The following is a 19,244-nucleotide window of genomic DNA, read 5'->3' on the forward strand; positions in this document are numbered from 1 at the left end:
CATTAATATGAACTATAGCAAGAATTATTTTATCTTTGGAAACCTGTTTCCATGGAAAGCTTTAGGAACTTTATGAATCTGAATTCAAACCCTGCCTCTACCTCTCATAGACTTGGGCAAGTTATTTTTGTAATGTATCTAAAAATATCTGTTGTTTAATTATAAAATAATGTTGCTGCAGAGAATTTGGAAATACAGAAAGCCCTCAAAAATCACCCATAATTCTTGATTCAGACAAAAATCTCTGCCTCACAGAACTTACATTCTAGTGATAATTTTTGGAAAAACCAGAAATAGTTTAAATGTCCACCAGTGGAGACTGGTTGAATATGTTTGTTTATACATACCAGGGACTTTGTAGCAGATAAAAAGGAGATTAGTAGTTCAGAATGAGGTCTTTATGTTCAAATCTTGGCTCTATTCCTTATCAGTTATGTGAAACTCTTGAAATTTCAATATTCGAATAGAGTACCTACTTCATAGGGTTTTCTAAAGATTGAGGTATAACAAAAGTAACACTTTGCACAGTATGTGACACATTGTAAGTGCCTGACAAATGTTGCTAGTTTTATTAGTTTTATGTGCTAATATCAAAGATTTCTAATATATATTGTATAATGTAAGGTATCAAGAAATGATTATTGTATGATGTCATGTGTGGATATTGAAAAATAAGAATTTCTTACATATATAATGATAGATACACATCTGTTTTTTGAAGGATACCAAGAAAATATTAACTAGTTACATCTGGGGAATAAGACTGGGGATTGAGAATTGGAGATGGCAGAGAGATGGACCTTCACCTCTTTGTGGAGTTTGAAATTTTTCTTCCTAAGTTTGCATTTTGTAATGCCATTTATTTATTTATTTAAAAGATTTCTTGTATCAGTTTTTTGTTTTTTTTTTGGTCTTAGTTTTGGAAAATCTTATTTCCTCTGCTTCTCATAGTAACTTTATGTAATAGTAGAGCTTGAAAGTAATTCTTTAACCAGCCCTTTGCAGATATGCTAAAGACACATTAGACACTATTTTGAGATAAGCAAACAAATTATATATCCTGTTAAAAAATATTTTAAAAAAAATTTCATACAGAATAGGAGAGTATTGTGTTTTGGTAGTAGTTTTTTTTACTTTACCAGATTACAAAGATGATAATAATGATCTCAACTAGATTGAGACTTCTTTTTCCCTGCAAATATTTTTCTATTTGACAATAATAGATAAAAAGGCTTACTTTTTTCTTCCCTTTTAATCAATTAGAAACCAACATCACTTATGAATTGGTTTACTCTAAAAGGTGTTTTGAAAGTGCTAGGTAGTCTCCAAGTTCATTCTTATTCCCTATCTCTCTTTTTTTCCTCTCTCTGAATTCTTTTATCTGTTTCTCCATTTCTCTCTCTCTCCCCATTGTCTTAGACTTTGAGGATATTAGGATTAATAAGATATGGTCCCTGCCCTGAAGGAGGTCTCGTAAGTTGTTCCATTCAAGCATTCTTACTCAATTACTTTTCTGGGGAAAGAATTGTGAATTTTTCCTTTCTATTCCTGTGTTTTTCACTTTAGCTCTGTAAACATTGGGTAAGCACTTTGTATGTGCTACAGATATAAGATGAAGTTTTGACTTTTAATTGCTTAATTCCTTGTAAGGAGATAGGTAAACAGATTTGAAAACAATTTGATAGTTGCTGTGACTTTGGTATTGTTTGGTTATCACGATGAGGTAGAAAAATGCCACTAGAGTTTGAAATCCTGTAATTTCTTTAATGGCAGAAACGAACCTGTTTTGGGACATTTATACCAAGTAAGAGACAGCATAGAGTACCCCCATCAGAGGTGAAGTTTTCTTGTCTATTCCTCAAGGAGGCTGCAGAGGTGCTTCTGAAGATGTAGTGTGTCAGACCTGAGAAGCCAAATTCTTGATACTTCACTGTTCTCTTTTTCCCCCCACCATACTTTTATACTTATGGGTTGTATGAGTACTGTTCCATAGAAACCTTCTCAGCTTACATGCTTCTCTCAAAGAGAGTGCTTACAAACGTTGGGCTTTCCCACTACTGAAATCAAACTCAATTAGCAAGGCAAGGTTCTTACTCAACAATAGAAAGCAGTCAGTGGCTAGTCGCTGCCTGTCTGAATTTGTCTCCTGGAAGCTCCTTTTCTTTGAATGTATGTAGATAAGCACAGGGTGCTTTGAAAGCGTAGGGAGGAGTGTCCAAACAGATTTGGACACTCAATTGTATGGAACAGAAAGAATCAGGCAGCACTTTAGGGAGGATGTGATATGCATACTGCTTGAAGTTTATTTGCCCCATCTTACTTCATATTTGATTTGTTAGTTTTCCCTACTAAGGCAGAATAATAATAACTGAAGCCTTTTTTTTTTTTTTTTGAGGCAAGGTCTCACTTTATTGCCCAGGCTGGAGTGCAGTAGTATGATTAAGGCTTACTGTAACCTTGACCTCCTGGGCTCAAGCTATCCTCCCGCCTCAGCCTGCCAAGTAGCTAGTCCTCCCCGCCTCAGCTTCCCAAGTAGCTAGGACTACAGGTACACACTACGACTCCTGGCTAATTTTTTGTATTTTTAGTAGAGACAGAGTTTTGCCATGTTGCCCAGGCTGGTCTCGAATTCCTGGGCTCAATCAATGCTCCTGCCTGGACCTCCCAAAGTGCTGGAATTACAGACATGAGCCACTGCTGAAGCCTCCAACTGAAGACTTTTAAGCTAAATTACAAACATCATTTGCATCTCTAAAATATTGATATAAGGACATTTTACTGTATGCTGCTTTCCACACAGTAAAAACATTTTAAAAAACCCTATTAACTCTTATGTGTAACCTTGCCCGTGTTCAAATTTCTCATCCCCCAAAATATCTTTTATAGCTGGTTTGTTCAAATCAGGATCCAGTAGTAACCATATGTTGCATTTGGTTATAGCTCATAAGTCTGTTTTTCCACCCTCTTAAATAGACCTTGTCTTTTAGTCTTAAGTCTTTTTTACACTAAAACTTAGCCCACTGCCTTTACTTTTTAATTTATCCACCACATTGACCCATAAGAGATTTTGGCACATAGCATGACCTGCCTTCTAATTTTTGTCTGATGGCTTCCTTGCAATAGTATTGTTATACTGTTCTCTGTATTTCTCGTAAACTATAAGTTAGATATAAAGGTTTGATTCAATTCACGTTAAACATTTTTTGGCACAAATACTTAGTAGGTGGTACAATGTTGTTTTTCTTTAGTCTATTGTTTTCTTTCTATTTATTTATTTATTTATTTATTTAGAGACGGAGTCTCGCTCTGCTGCCCAGGCTGGAGTGTAGTGGTGCAATCTCGGCTCACTGGGCTCACTGCAACCTCCAGCTCCCTGGTTCAAGCAATTCCCCAGCCTCAGCCTCCCGAGTAGCTGGGATTACAGGTGCCCACCATCACCTCTGGCTAATTTTTTTGTATTTTTAGTAGAGACGGGGTTTCACCATGTTGGCCAGACTGGTCACGAACTCCTGACCTCAGGCGATTTGCCTGCCTCGGCCTCCCAAAGTGTTGGGATTACAGGCGTGAGCCACTGCACCAGGCCTATTTATTTATTTGTTTGTTTATTTATTTTGAGACAGAGTTTCACTCTTGTTGCCCAGGCTGGAGTGCAATGGCACGATCTCGGCTCATTGCAACCTCTGCCTCCCAGGTTCAAGGGATTCTCCTGCCTCAGCCTCCCTAGTAGCTGGGATTATAGGTATGTGCCACCACACCTGGCCAGTTTTGTGTTTTTACAAAGACAGGGTTTCTCCATGTTGGTCAGGCTGTTCTCAAACTCCCTACCTCAGGTGATCCACCCGCCTCGACCTCCTAAAGTGCTGGGATAACAGGCGTGAGCCACTGCGCCCAGGCTATTTATTTATTTTTGAAACGGAGTCTCGCTGTGTCACCCAGGCTGGAGTGCAATCGCGTGATCTAGGCTCACTGCAACCTCCACCTCCCAGGTTCAAGCAATTCTCCTGTCTCAGCCTCCCAAGTAGCTGGAACTGTAGGTATGCAGCACCATGCCCAGCTAATTTTTGTATTTTTAGTAGAGATGGGGTTTCACTTGTTTTCTTTATTGTTAATTCGAACTCACACACAGTGTTAGAACTCTGGTACAACCCATCATTCACCAGTTTTGAACTTAGTTACACTACTGCAGTGTCAGCTGCTCTCTTCCTTTTCTTTTGGGGATTTTTAGCTAGTCCTTTTTTTCTTTGTCCCTGATATATCCTTTACGCTTCATTTCTTCCCTGACTTCTATCTGAGATACGAATAGTGCCAGTTCCAAGAGATCTTATTATTAGACTTAGTACATTGCAGCTATGTGTGTGTGTGTGTGTGTGTGTGTGTGTGTGTGTGTGTGTGTGTGTGTGTGACTTTATAGGAGTAGCTCAATTAAACTTTCTCATGAGTTTAGTATGAACTCTTCTCTTTCATTTTTACTCAGGCTTTACTTCTGGTCCCATAAAGAATGTCTAGAGAGAGGCAGGCCCAGATTGGCCTTATCACCCTTGGTTCATTCTGGAAATCATGGCTAGAATAGTGTGTCTGAAAGTAGGATTGGGTTAGAAGAAAGCTTAAATGCAACGTAATTTTCTTTTGGAATGTGGCTCTTTTGCTGGTTATTTCCAGCATCATATAATGAATGGCCTGAGTGGATGCTTTCTTTTGTGAAAACTGTAATGTGTGTTAACATATGTAGCTTGTAGGAATGGAGAGAGTGGATAAAGAGATAAATAGGTCAAATACTGGATCATGTTTTCTTGGGAGGGATAGAAGGTTTTTTCATATTATAATTTAAGGGCATAAGTAACTACGGAATTTTTGACCTATTCGTTCTACTTTGCAGTAAATATTAATGGTTTATTGGAAGGAAAAAAGACTACCTTGTTTTTCTTTCTGAGCTATCACTAGGAGTAAGAAAAAATCTGATTGGAAAAAGTAACCTCTGATAAAGGATTTTAACTGGTATCAGGGCTTATATTTATTCATTACATTTCTTTCTTGCATACTTTGGATGATGATATGGTTAAGAGATAAAGTTTTTTTATTTGGGAAGATTTATGAAATCTTTGTGGAAGGTCTCAGTTGTAAATACATCCCTTGTCTGGGTTGCACATGTTTTATGGCTACTATAGCTCAGTTTGGAAATGGTTCTTGTTGCATTATCACAGCTTATTTTCAAATTAATAGATTTTCTTTTTTGGGGAAATTAATGTCATGTAGAAAGATATTTGTAATATGAGGATTATAGTTTTTATGTCTGTTATTAAACAAAAGATTGCCTCTTGAAGTAACTATGTTTCATTATTTTATATTTCACATTTTAACATCTGAAATCTTCAATTTACTGATGGTGTAATGGTTAATTGGCAAGGTTTTTATTTATTAGCTGTACATGGAGTAATGTCTCTTCTTAACAATTAGTGATTTTTAAAAAAATTTTTTGCGATGGAGTCTTACTCTGTGGCCCAGGCTGGAGTGCGGTGGTGCAGTCTGGGCTCACTGCAAGCTCTGCCTCCCAGGTTCAAGCCATTCTCCTGCCTCAGCCTCCTGAGTAGCTGGGACTACAGGCGCCTGCCACCATGCCCGGCTAATTTTTTTTTTTTTTGTATTTTTAGTAGAGAGGGGATTTCACCATGTTAGCTAGGATGGTCCCGATCTCATGACCTCGTGATCCGCCCGCCTCGGCCTCCTAAAGTGCTGGGATTACAAAGGCGTGAGCCACCGCGCCTGGCCAGTGATATCTTGAATTTGATGAAATACAGCAGTTTACTATTCAGTTTACTCATGATTTAGCCCCAGAAACACTGAGCTAGTGCTGAGATTGGTAGAGTGAGGTGAGTAGCAGTGAGGTAGGTAGAATGTTTATATTGTGTCCTTTTTTTTTTTTTGAGACGGAGTCTCGCTGTGTCACCAGGCTGGAGTGCAGTGGCGCAGTCTGGGCTCGACGCGATCTGGGCTTGACGCGATCTCGGCTCACCGCAACCTCCGCCCCCGGATTCAAGCGATTCTCCTGCCTCAGCCTCCGGAGTAGCTGGGACTACAGCCAGCGCACCATCAAGCCTGGCTAATTTTTCTATTTTTAGTAGAGAATAAAATTTCTACTATTTTTAGTAGAATTTCACCATGTTGGTCATAATGGTCCCGATCTCTTGACCTCGTAATCCGCCGGCCTCAGCCTCCTAAAGTGCTGGGATTACAGGTGTGAGCCACCGCGCCCGGCCAGTAGAATATGTATTTTGTGTTCTTTTTTTTTTTTTTTTTTTTGAGACGCAGTCTTGCTCTGTCGCCCAGGCTGGGGTGCAGTGGCCGGATCTCAGCTCACTGCAAGCTCCGCCTCCCAGGTTTACGCCATTCTCCTACCTCAGCCTCCCGAGTCGCTGGGACTACAGGCGCCCGCCAACCCGCCCGGCTAGTTTTTTTGCATTTTTTAGTAGAGACGGGGTTTCACCGTATTAGCCAGGATGGTCTCGATCTCCTGACCTTGTGATCCGCCCGTCTCGGCCTCCCAGAGTGCTGGGATTACAGGCTTGAGCCACCGCGCCCGGTCTCTTTTTTTTTTTTTCTTTTCCGAGATGGAGTCTGTGTGCTCCCCCAGGCTGGAGTGCAGTGGCGCGGTCTCGGCTCACTGCAAGCTCCGCCTCCCGGATTCGCGCCATTCTCTTTCCTCAGCCTCCGGAGTAGCTGGGACTAAAGGCGCCCGCCACCACGCCAGGCTAAATTTTTTGTATTTTTAGTAGAGACGGGGTTTCACTGTGTTAGCCGGGATGGTCTGGATCTCCTGACCTCGTGATCCGCCCTAAAGTGCTGGGATTACAGGCATGAGCCACCGCGCCTGGCCTGCTTTGTGTCTTTTTAAAGGCTTTTACATATCTCAGCTTCGATGAGAGGATCAGGATGTGTAAGGACTTCAAGCTAAACATAATAATGAATACTCACATTATATAGGCTTCATTAAAATCCCTAATGAGGCTAGGCACGGTGGCTCATGCCTGTAATCCTAGCACTTTGGGAGGCTGAGGCAGGAGAATAGCTTGAACCTGGAAGGCGGAGGTTTTGGCGAGCCGAGATCGCGCCACTGCACTCCAGCATGGGCAATAGTGAGACTCTGTCTCAAATAAATAAGTAAAAGCCCTAATGGAGTCCTAAACTGCAGCGAATGTTCCTGTCTTTTCACATAAAGGATTACATAATTCGCCCTTTGCCCTCTCCTGAATCTATTCTCCCTCTCCAAGATTTCATTCTGTCTCCAGATTTCAGCTCTAACCTCTAATTGTTTTCTTGGTGCTTTGGTGCTGTTGTCTTCCTCCCTTGTCATTGACTTGTTTTTTTTTTAAACTAGTAGACTTTTTGGGAGGGAGCAGTTTTCGGTTTACAGAAAAATGGATGGAAAGTATGGAAAGTTCTTATACATCCTCCCTTATCTCCCAGATTTCTTCAGTTAGCATCTTGCATTGGTGTGGTACATTTGTTATAACTGATGAGCCAATATTGATGCACATTGTTACTAACTAAAATCCATAGATTAAGTAGGGTTCACTGTGTTGTACATTCAATGAATTTTGACAAATATATAATGACTTATATCTACCATTACCATATCATACAGAATAGTTTCATTGTCCGAAACATCCTATGTGTGAGTTTTTTGCTCATGCTGCTAATAAAGATATATCCAAGACTGGGTAATTCATAAAGGAAAGAGGTTTAATGGACTCATAGTTCCACATGGCTGGGGGGGCCTCACAATCATAGCAGAAGAGGAAGGAGGAGCAGAGGGACATCTTACATGGTGGCTGGCAAGAGAGAATGAGAAACCCCTTATAAAACCATCAGATCTGGTGAGACTTCTTCACTACCAGGAGACAGTATGGGGGAAACTGCCTCCATCTTTCAGTTTTTCTCTCACAGGGTCCCTCCCACAACACATGGGAATTATGGGAGCTACAATTCAAGATAAGATTTGGGTTGGGATCACAATTAAACCGTATCACCCTATTTCTACTTACACATTCCTCCTTTCTTGTCCCCACTCCAGCCCCTGACAACCACTGGTCTTTTTACTGTCTTCCATAGGTTGCCTTTTTCAGAATAAAATATAGTTGGAGTCATACAGATTGGCTTCTTTCACTTAGCAATATTCTTTTAAGGTTCCTCTGTGTCTTTCATGGCTTGATAACTCGTTTCTTTTTATCACGGAATAATATTTCATTGTATAGATGTAACACAGTTTGTTTATCCAGTCACCCATTGAAGGATAGCTTGATGCTTCCAAGGTTTGGCAATTATGAATAAGAAGTTAGCCTTTTAAAACACAAATATTATATAAAGTACCTCAAGTCACCTACTTAAAAAAGGTTGCACTAACTCAGTATCTTAAGCCCTAAAGAATGATAACTCTTATTTTTGTGTAAATATTTCTAATTGTGTAGTTGGCTCATAACAATGCTCAGTAAATGTGTGTGAAATGATTGAATATGAAAGAAGGAAGGAGGAATTGAAGAGAAGAAATAGGAGAAAAGATTATATCCTAAATCTGAATACTTTTAGGAAAATGAGATTATCTTGAAACTCAGCTGGAAACTCTAATGGGAACCAAGATGGTCAGGGCTCTGAATTAAATCATTAACTTGAAAACACTCCAGAGTTTTTTATTCCTAATTCTTGTACTTTAAAGTATATACATTTTAATATAATATACATTTTAATGTACACCTTATATACTTTAAAGCATATACATTTTAATATACACATCTTTTTATAGCTCCCAACTATAGAGCTGCCTCTATAGTTCCAGCTCTATTGTAGGCCAAAGTGTGTTCCCTATAATGCCCATATAAAAAAGCCTCATATAGGTTGTCTGTCACTCTAGTACCCTACAACATAAAATGTTCTAATGTAATTATAAGCTAGAAAAGTATTTCCTAAATTATTTTATGAATTTATATCCTTATTGTTATGCTGACATTTTGTTTTTCTTTAAATGAATCTTTAATGTATTTAGCTTCCCTCCATTTTAAACTAGTTTAGCTTTTTTTTTTTTTTAATAATGTGTATGTTTTTGCTTTCTTCATTATAGAACGGTGGCAGCTGAAGTTAGGAAGCAGATCTCCGGACAATATAGTGGTTCTCCCCAACTGCTCAAAAACCTTAATATTGTTGGCAATATATCCCATCACACCACAGTAAGTAACGTATTCAAAATATAGTATGTCATTGGTGTATGATTGACTAGGCCATGAAAAAATAGTGGAAAGATAAGAACTAATTGGGTTCCATCATTAATCTCATAACCTTACTTGTTGTTACCTCATTTTGTTGAAATCTGTGTTGGGAGAGGATGTTATGGGGTGTCATAGAATTGCTAGTTTCCTAGCCAACTCTGAAACTTTATATTCAGGATTTAATCAATCCTGGAATTTTACATTTATAACTTTTTTTTTTCCCTTCTATTTTTGAGACCGAGTCTCGCTTTCGTCGCCCAGGCTGGAGTACAATGGCGCGTTCTCGGCTCATTGCAACCTCCACCTCCTGGGTTCCAGTGATTCTCCTGCCTTAGCTTTCCATGTAGCTGGGACTACAGGCATGTGCCACCATGCCCAGCTAATTTTTGTGTTTTTAGTAGAGATGGGGTTTTACCATATTGGCCAGGCTGGCTCGAATTCCTGACCTTGTGATCCGCCCTCCTCGGCCTCCCAAATTGCTGAGATTACAGGTATGAGTCACCGCATCCAGCCTTAGAACTTTTAAAGACAGAAGGTGATTCATTATGTGAAAATTTAGGAATCTGTTCTAGAAACAAGCACCAAAGTAAATAATTATATGGGTTTGTAGAATTATCTGTTACCTTTAAGATAAATGAATTTATATTTATTGAATTATTACTGTAAGCCCAGTACTGTATCAGAGACATAAATGTTCTCTTATTAAAGAAGCTGGCATGAGGAAATTCAGTTTTGATAAAAACTAATAATATTTATTATGTTAGAAATATGAATTAAAAACATACCTGTATTTGTCTTAAAATTAGAGGTCATTTTTACAAAATGCTCTGGAAAACTAAAAAAGCAAATAAGCATGATAGGGTGGAGTTATAGATTAGCATTTTCCATTTAGCTGTGAAAGGGTACCTGTTATTGAACAAACTGGGAAATAACAGTTTGATCGACTTGTAATGATATATTTATAACGTTTGTTGTACTAAAATTTGAAAACATTAAGTTTACTTTTAATTACAGTAACATGCTAATTGGAGAAATTTTAGAATATATGGATTTCTTGCTGATTTCAATGTACATGGAGATAATCCTTCCAAAATGCTCTTGGTGTCTTGAATGCCTCTCTTCCAGTGATACTATTTTGCATCCTGAATTACACCTTAACTACTCAAAATTTCTATAATCAGACCTTAGATTTTTGTCATTATGAATAACTATAACCCATGTGTAATCTTAGTTTTATGCTTCCCATCTCTGATCACCACCTCTTATCTTTATGGCCTTCTTGTTATGGTACCCTGACTCCAATTGTCCTTCCACATCACCAGGACCTAGAATCCATGAACTCATTGAATTAGACATATGTAGCGACTTCCCAGGTTTTGTTGTTGTTTTCACTGAGTACTTATTTGTGACATTTTAAATTCAGAGCTGTATACTGCCCTAGAAATAATATCTGGGCAAAAAGCGCTGAATGAGAAAAAAAAATTGAATTTTAAAAAAATTTTATGTATGTGTAATATATACTTACATACTATACTTATATACATAATAGATATAGTGCTAAAATATACATAACATAAAATTTACCATTCTAACCAGTTTTATTTATACAATTCACTGGCATTAAGTACATTTACTGTGTTGTACAACCATCACCACTGTTTATCTCCAGAACTTTTTCATTATCCCAAACTGAAACCCTGTACCCATTAAACAACAACTTCCCATTTCCCCCCCTTCCCAACTCCTGATAATATATTATCTTTCCTGCCTTTATGAATTTGCCTCTTCTGTGTACCTAATGTAAGTGGAATCATACAATATTTGCCCTTTCGTGTCTAGCTTATTTTACTTACTTACCAGAATGTTTTAAAGGTTTATTCAGGTTGTAGCCTGTATCTTTTTTTTTTTTTTTTTTTCCAGACAGATTCTTGCTTTATCATCCAGGCTGAGTACAGTAGTACCATCATAGCTCACTGCAGCCTTGACCTTCCAGGCTCAAGTGATCCTCCCATATCAGCCTTCTAAGTAGTTGGGACTACAGGCGCATGCCATCATGCCTCGCTAATTTTTGTATTTTTTGTAGAGACGGGGTCTCACTATGTTGCCTAGGCTGGTCTTGAACTCCTGGGCTCAAGTGATCCTCCTTTTCGGCCTCCCAAAATGTTGGGATTATAGATGTGAGCCGCTATCCCTGGCTGATTTAATTCCTTTTTAAGGCTTAATAGTATTCCATTGTATGTATATGTCACATTTTATTTATTCATTAATTTTGATGGACATTGGGGTCGTTTCCAAACTTTTGGCTATTGTGAATAACTGCTATGAACATGAGAGTACAATTATCTTTTTGAGTCACTATTTTCAGTTCTTTTGGGTGTATACCTAGAACTGAATTGCTAGATGATAGAGTAATTCTGTGTTTATTGTATGCTTTTTGAGGAACCACCAATCTGTTTTTCTTAGCAACTGTATCATTTTACATTTCCACCATCAATGCACAAGGGTTCAAATTTCTCCATATTGTTGTCCACACTTGTTATTAACCATTTAAAAAATAATAGCCATTCTAATGGGTACGAAGTGGTATCTCACTTATATTTTTGGTTTACATTTCCCTATCTGCAAATTTTATGTTGTATTTTCATTTCGTTCAGTGTATTTTTTTCATTTCATTTTTCAGACTTTTGTAACTTATGGATTATTTAGAAGTATGTTTAATTTCTAAGTGTTTGGAGATTTTCCTGTTATCTTTCTGTTGCCACTTTCTAGTTTGATTCTATTGTTGTCAGAGAACACATTCTGTCTGATTTCAGTTCTTTTAAATTTGTTGAAGTTTGTTTTATGGGTCAGAATATGGTCTGTCGTGGTGTATACTTTTGGGACCTTTGTAATGAATGTATATTCTGTTGTCATCAGGTGGAGTGTTCTATAAATGTCAGTTAGATCTATTGGTTGAGGGTGCTTTTGAATTATACTATATCCTTGTTGATTTTCTAGAATCTGCAAAAAAGCGATCTCTTGATTTCTGCAAGTATAATTGTGATATGTCTTATTTATTCTTTCAGTTCAATCAGTTTTTGCTACACCTACTTTATAGCTCTGTTATTTAGTACATACACAGAGTATAACTCTATTATTTAGTACATACACATTTAAGATTGCTATGTCCTCTTGGATCATTCCTTTTATAATCAAGGTAATGTCACTCTCTATTTGGTACTGTTGTTTGCTCTGAAGTCTGCACTTTCCCTTATTGACTTAGCCACTCCTGCTTTCTTTTGAGTAATGGTCACCTGGTATATCTTTTTCCATACTTCTATTTTTAACCTACCTATGTTGTGTTATTTGAAGTGAGTTATTTGTAGATACCACATTGTTAGGTCATATTTTTAAGTCCATTCTGCTAGTCTCTTACTTTTACATTTATGTTTATAATATAATGTATAAATTTATAATTGAATGTTGTTACTCTGTTAGGGTTTAAATCTACCATTTTATTTTTTGTTTATTCTGTTTTTCATCTCTCTGTTTTCTTTTTTCTACTTCTCCAGGGTTACCTAAATGTTTTTTAGGATTCCATTTTGATTTATAGTGTTGTTGAGAGTATCTTTATATAGCTTTTTAGTGGCTGTACAAGGTATTGTGTTATATACGTGACTTATCACAGTATTGGTGTTCATATATTACCAGTTTGAGTAAAGTATAGAAACGTTACCTATTTTTACATCCCTTTACCGTCTCCTATACATAATTGTCTTAAACATTTTCTCTATATACACTTAGAATCATATTGGACAATTTAGAAAAGTCAAGAGTAAAAGGAAAGTCTATTGTATTTACCTATATTTTTTGCTCGTGCTGTATTTGTTTTTCCTTCCTAATATTTCCAGATACCTTTTATTATTTCCTTTTGGTTTAAGGAATTTCTTTTAGCCATTCTTTTAGAATAGATCTGCTGGTGACAGAGTCTCTTAGTTTTTCTTTATCAGAGTATGTCTTGATTTCCCCTTCATTCTTTTTTTTTTTTCTTTTGAGACAGGGGTGTCACTCTGTCACCCAGTGTGGGTGATGCAATCTCAGCTTACTGCAACCTCTGCCTCCCAGGCGTAATTCTCCCACTTCAGCCGTCGGAGTAGCTGGGACCACAGGTGCATGCCACCATGCCTGGCTAATTTTTTGTATATTTTTGGTATAGTTGAGGTTTTGCCATGTTTCCTAGGCTGGCCTTGAACTCCTGAGCTTAGGCGATCCACCTGCCTTGGCCTCCCAAAGTGCTGGGATTATAGCCATGAGCTACTGTGCCCGGCCTTCCCCTTCATTCTTCAAGGATATTTGCAGGATCTAAAATTCCAGGTAGTCAGTTATTTTCTTACAGCACTTGAAAAATGTTGTGCCACTTTTTGACTGTCATGATTTTTTATGAGAAATTTGTAAGTTGAATTCTTTTCCTCCTAGAGGTAAGGTGTCATTTTCTCCTCACTGCTTTCAGGATTTTGTTTTATTTTATTTTATTTTGGAGACTGAGTCTCGCTATGTCCCCCAGGCTAGAGTGCAGTGGTGCAATCTTGGCTCACTGCAACGTCTGCCTCCTGGAGGCAGATTCAAGCGATTCTCATGCCGCAGCCTACCGAGTAGCTGGGATTACAGGCCGAGTAGCTGGGATTACAGGCGCCCGCTACCATGCCTGGCTAATTTTTATATTTTTAGTAGAGATGGGGTTTCACCCTGTTTGCCAGGCTGGTGTTGAACTCCTGACCTCACGTGATCCGCCCGCCTCTGCCTCCCAAAGTCCTTGGATTACAGGCGTTAGCCACTGCACCTGGCCTTTCTTTTTCTTTTTTTAAATCTACATTTGGTTGCTGTGTCATGGTACATATTTCTCTGGGTTTATCCTGTTTAAAGTTTGCTTAGCTTCTTGTGTCTGTAGGCTTATGTCTTTTTATGAAATTTAGAAGTTTTTAGCCATTGTTTTTTCAGATATGTTTCAGCCCCGTCTTCTTTTTCCTCACTTTCTAGGACTCTGGTGGTGCCAGTATTGGATATTCTAGTGTAGTTTGTCCCTGAAGATGCTTTCTATTTTTGTTTTTGTTTTGTTTTGATTTTTCAGTCTGTTTTTCTTTCTTTTTTTTTTTTTTTTTTTGAGACGGAGTCTTGCTCTGTCACCCAGGCTGGAGTGCAGTGGCTGGATCTCAGCTCACTGCAAGCTCCGCCTCCCGGGTTTTTACGCCATTCTCCTGCCTCAGCCTCCCGAGTAGCCGGGACTACAGGCGCCCACCACCTCGCCCGGCTAGTTTTTTGTATTTTTTAGTAGAGACGGGGTTTCACCGTGTTAGCCAGGATGGTCTCGAACTCCTGACCTCGTGATCCGCCCGTCTCGGCCTCCCAAAGTGCTGGGATTACAGGCTTGAGCCACCGCGCCCGGCCTAGTCTGTTTTTCTTTTAATGCTGTTCAGATTGGATAGTTTCGATTTTTTTTTCTTCAAGGTAACCGATTTTTACTTCCTCTATCCCCTCTTTTCTACTATTAAATTTATCTATTAAATTTTAAATTTTGGTCAGTGTGTTTTTCAGTTACAAAATTTCCATTTAGTTCTTTGTATCTTCTGCTTCTTTGCCGAGATTTTGTTTCTTTACAGAGAGTTTCTGGTTTTTCATTTATTTTAAGAGGGTTTACAATTGCTGTTGAATTATTTTTCTGATGTTTGCCTTAAAATCTTTGTCATATAATGCCAAGATCACTTATCTTGGTATTGACATCTACAGGTTGTCTTTTTAATTAGAGTTAAGATTTTCCTTGTTCTTAGTATGATGAGAGATTTTTGATTGGAACTTTTACCTTTTGGGTCTTATGTTGTGAATTTCTAGGTCTTATTTAAACATATTTTAGCTGGCTTTCTTTGATATTGCTCTAGTTATAGGTGGATGCTATCTTGTTTTGGACAGACAGAGTAGAAGTTCAGATTTCTTACTTGTCTTCTTTTGGTATACAAGGAGGGGAAGGATTCCTTGTTACTTATTGTCGAGCAGGAGGGAGAGTCCCCACTTCTGCTGGACCACAGCTCACACTACTTAGCTGGGAAGGGTAGTAGTGCTCCTTACTGTTCCTCACATGGCCTCTACTGACATCCAAGGGTGTGTGGCCTTGTTACACTGGGCATTGGTGAAAGTAGTTACTCTCCACTAGACCTTCTCTGACAGTGCCCAAGTGATAAAGGAAAGAGGAGCCATGTTGCTGCTTCATAGAAGTTGATGTCCAGATTTCCTTAGTGGCCTCTACTGACACGATGAGAGTCAGAGATTAATTATTGCTCAGTAGATATAAAAATCCCAACACCCTACTTGTACTTCTCTGATACTACCCTGGTGGGGAGAGTTGGGATGCCTTGTTACAGCTTGGTGAGGGTAGAAATATAGTTCCCCACTTGGCCTTTGAGCAGTTAAAGTCTAAATGTTTTTTGTTTTGTTAGGTTGCTTCTTTCTTGATCTTTTGGCTGGGGAAAACAGGCTCACCGCAACCCAGTCCCACTACCTCTAGTGCTTCTTGTTGTTTTCTGGGTTGTGGGCTTTTCTAGTTCTAAGTCTGGAATGTATAAGGCAAAAAGAAATGTTGAAGTAACTCACTGTTGTGCCATTCCCTGGGTTCTGATGTCCCTGCCGGCCAGCCGTTTTCTCTATACCTTTCAGAGTCTTCTTAGGTTTGTTTTCTATGTAGTATCTAGGCTGTTGTACTTAGTGGAAAGAATAGAGAAAAGTACTTCTACTTCGTCTTTCCAGAAGGGAAAGTTTCCTTTAGTGACTTCTGATGTTTGAGCAGTTTTTTGTGTGCTTTATTTTTTCCCATTTATTTGAGGGTGTGACTTTAAAAAAAATTATTGAGATGTAGGACTTGTTCATATATTCTAAGTACTAGTCCTTTATCAAATATGTTTTGTAAGTTCTTTCTTTTAGTGTGGCTTGTTAATCATTTTCTTAACAGTGTCTTTTAATGAATCCAATTTTTCTTTTATTATTCTTTTTTCATGTCTAAGAAAACTTGGCCTATTCCCAAATTGTAAGGACATCCTGCTATATTTTCTTGAAGTAGCTTTATAGTTTTAAGCATGTATGTTTGTGTCTGTGATCCATCTCAGTTTAATTTTTATATATGTTGTGATACAGAGATTGGGGTTCATTTTTTAAATGTGGGTACCTAGTTCTAATAACAATGGTTCAAGAAGATTTCTCTTTTCCTGTTGGATTGCTTTCTTTTTCTTTGTTAAGAACATCATAGTATAATTTGTACTTAATAGGATAGGTGAGGTAGAATGCTTAAAATCGTAGAAAAAATTTTAGAGGTCGAAAACCCAGTTTCAAATTTCTGCTCTACCATTTTGTGGCTATTTTATTTTCAGTTGGTTGTTAACTTTTTTGAGCACAAATGTCCTTATTTGTAGAACTGAAATAGTAATTATATCTAGCTTACAGGGTTTGGGGGAGGTTTAAATGAGATAGCATATACTGATAATGATAAATAACTGCTATCTTTTGAGTGTTTAAGATGTGTTATTTGTTATTTTACTCAATATCTTTAAAATGTTAAGTCTAGGCTGGGCGCCGTGGCTCACGCTATAATCCCAGTGCTTTGGGAGGCCGAGGGAGGCAGATTGCTTGAGCTCAGGAGTTCCAAGATTAGCCTGGGCAACATGGCGAGACCCTGTCTCTACAAAAACAAAAAAAACACAAAAATTAGCCAGGCATGGTGGCTCACGCCTATAATCCCAGCTACTTGGGAGGCTGAGGTGGGAGAATCCCTTGAGCCCAGGAAGCAAAGGTTGCATGCAGTGAGTTGAAATTGCACCATTGCACTCCAGCCTGAATGACAGAGGAAGAGCCCATCTCAAAAAAAAAAAAGTTCAGTCCAAAGAAGCATAGATTAAAGCACCTTCTGTTTAATAATGTACACCTGCGCAGAGGCAGGTTTCAGTGTTTTTATTCCAGATGAATATCCTGAGAAATAACATGTTCTTATTTTCATTGGTCTATAACTGCATATGTGTTATATATCCTTTATAGGTTTGTCTGAATATTTTTTTCTTTTTCAAACTAGATAAGAAGTATGATATTTTATTAAAAAGTATCTTGTTAAAAACTTGGCTGAAGAATGCTACCAGTCTTTTATTATTATTACTGGGTAGTTTTTATAGGGCCTGTGTATTCTTTCCTATGGCTACTGTAACAAAGTGCTACAAACTGGGTGGCTTAAAATGAAAGAAATTTATTCTCTCACAGTGCTAGAAGCCAAAAGTCTGAAATCAGTGTCACTGGACTAAAATAAGGTTTTAGCAGGGCTGTGCTTTCTTCAGATGTTCTAGTGGAGTATCAGTTCCTTGTCTCTTCCAAATTCTGATGGCTTTGGCATTCTTTGACTTGTGATCATATCATCTCTATCTTTAAGGCCAGAATATTCAAATCTCTTTCTTTTTCATATTTATACAACTTTTTTTTCTCTCTGTGTATAGCCTAAATCTCCCTCTGTCTTCTCATGAGGATATATGTGATTGCGTTTAGAAAGCACCTGGAAAATCCAGCATAATACCCCCATTTTAAGAACCTTAATTACATCTGCAAAGACTTTTATTTTTCCATGTAAGGTAACGTGTACAGGGCCCATGTGTTAGGATGTGGAGAATTTTTGGAGGGAAATTTTTTAGCCTACCCCAGTCTGATTATATGTTTTTACTAGGATACTAAACAAAAACAAGAAATAAAGTCAGAGCACTGTTTAGAAATGGAGCAACTTACTTTTTTTAATATCCAAAGATATAAAAAAGCAAAAATAATCCTTCCAGTGAGTACTTTGTAAACTATAAAGTAGAATAAAACTGTTAATTCTTACTAGTGTTTTTATGTGAGAGTTCTGGGCAAAGTGTCAGCAAGGACGTTAAAGAGAGTATGACCCAAAACATCGAGGAGTGCAAGAAGGGTAACACTTTGTGTTTTCTTTAGTGCGTCTGGTTGAATATCTGTTAAAATTTTAGAAAGAACTAGATTAAAAGCTTTTATTTTAAAAAATAATAAGTTATTTGCCTTAAGTTTTAAAATTACTTCATCTCCTATTTTCTACCCATCTCTTATCCCACCTTTTTACAAAGGTGCCCCTTACTGAAGCAGTAGATCCAGTGGATTTGGAAGATTACCTCATTACTCATCCTTTGGCTGTGGATTCTGGGCCTTTACGGGATTTGATTGAATTTCCTCCAGATGATATTGAAGTTGTTTATAGTCCTCGGGACTGCAGAACTCTTGTTTCAGCTGTACCTGAAGAAAGGTAAGGAGACATTGACCTGTTTTTGGCTTTAGAGTAACTATAGAAAGGCTACTTTCCATTATTTTATTTAGAGCCTATTTTCTTGTAGCATCATCATTTCCTGTTATGCGAACAGCAATTATAGCAACCAAATTAATGAACATCAGTGCTGTCCTGTCTGAATTACAAATGTATTTTCCTTTTTAAAATAGTGAAATGGATCCACATGTTAGAGACTGTATAAGAAGTTATACAGAAGACTGGGCAATTGTCATCAGAAAGTAAGTTATATGTTTATTACAACATTTACGAATACTGAGTAAGATTTCTAAACGGATTAAGGCAGATTCATAATGATTAAGAGACCTGAAAATTTATTTAAACGAAATAGCTGAAGAAACAAAAGAAGAACCTTTGTGTATAGATATTTACTCCTTAGGAGTTCTGCAATTACTTTTACTTACTTTCTTTGTAAAATATAATTCATGGAAAAATAGTATTTCTGTATTATTATAAATCATTAAGAGCTAATAATATATGATAATTTTGTAGTCTAATTCTTTTAGGAAATGTTGGGTAGATATTGGTGAATAATTTGTATTTCTCAAAAAGAATCCAGTTTAGTGAAACTTAAATGGCTAAGTTAACATTAACAGGCAGTTTTATAGACCAAGCTATTTGAAAGGTCTCTGCTGTTTCTAATA

At 37.7% G+C, this 19,244-nt stretch overlaps 1 protein-coding gene across 18 annotated transcripts in view; it reads left to right on the plus strand.

The window, feature by feature from the left end:
* The window catches only part of DOCK7 (dedicator of cytokinesis 7), a 228,671-nt gene that overhangs the window by 14,152 nt on the left and 195,275 nt on the right, over window positions 1-19,244 (plus strand). For all 18 annotated transcript variants that reach the window (XR_012419326.1, XM_005543186.4, XM_005543187.4 and 15 more), the window contains exons 2-4: window positions 9,110-9,215; window positions 18,386-18,561; window positions 18,753-18,821. Coding sequence is in view for 17 of the 18 variants with exons in the window: in XM_005543186.4 (XP_005543243.1) it covers window positions 9,110-9,215; window positions 18,386-18,561; window positions 18,753-18,821 (351 nt within the window). In the remaining variant the exon portion in view is untranslated. The remainder of the gene's footprint in view (window positions 1-9,109; window positions 9,216-18,385; window positions 18,562-18,752; window positions 18,822-19,244) is intronic.

Source organism: Macaca fascicularis, chromosome 1 (genome assembly GCF_037993035.2).
Source record: "Macaca fascicularis isolate 582-1 chromosome 1, T2T-MFA8v1.1".
NCBI lineage: Eukaryota > Metazoa > Chordata > Mammalia > Primates > Cercopithecidae > Macaca > Macaca fascicularis.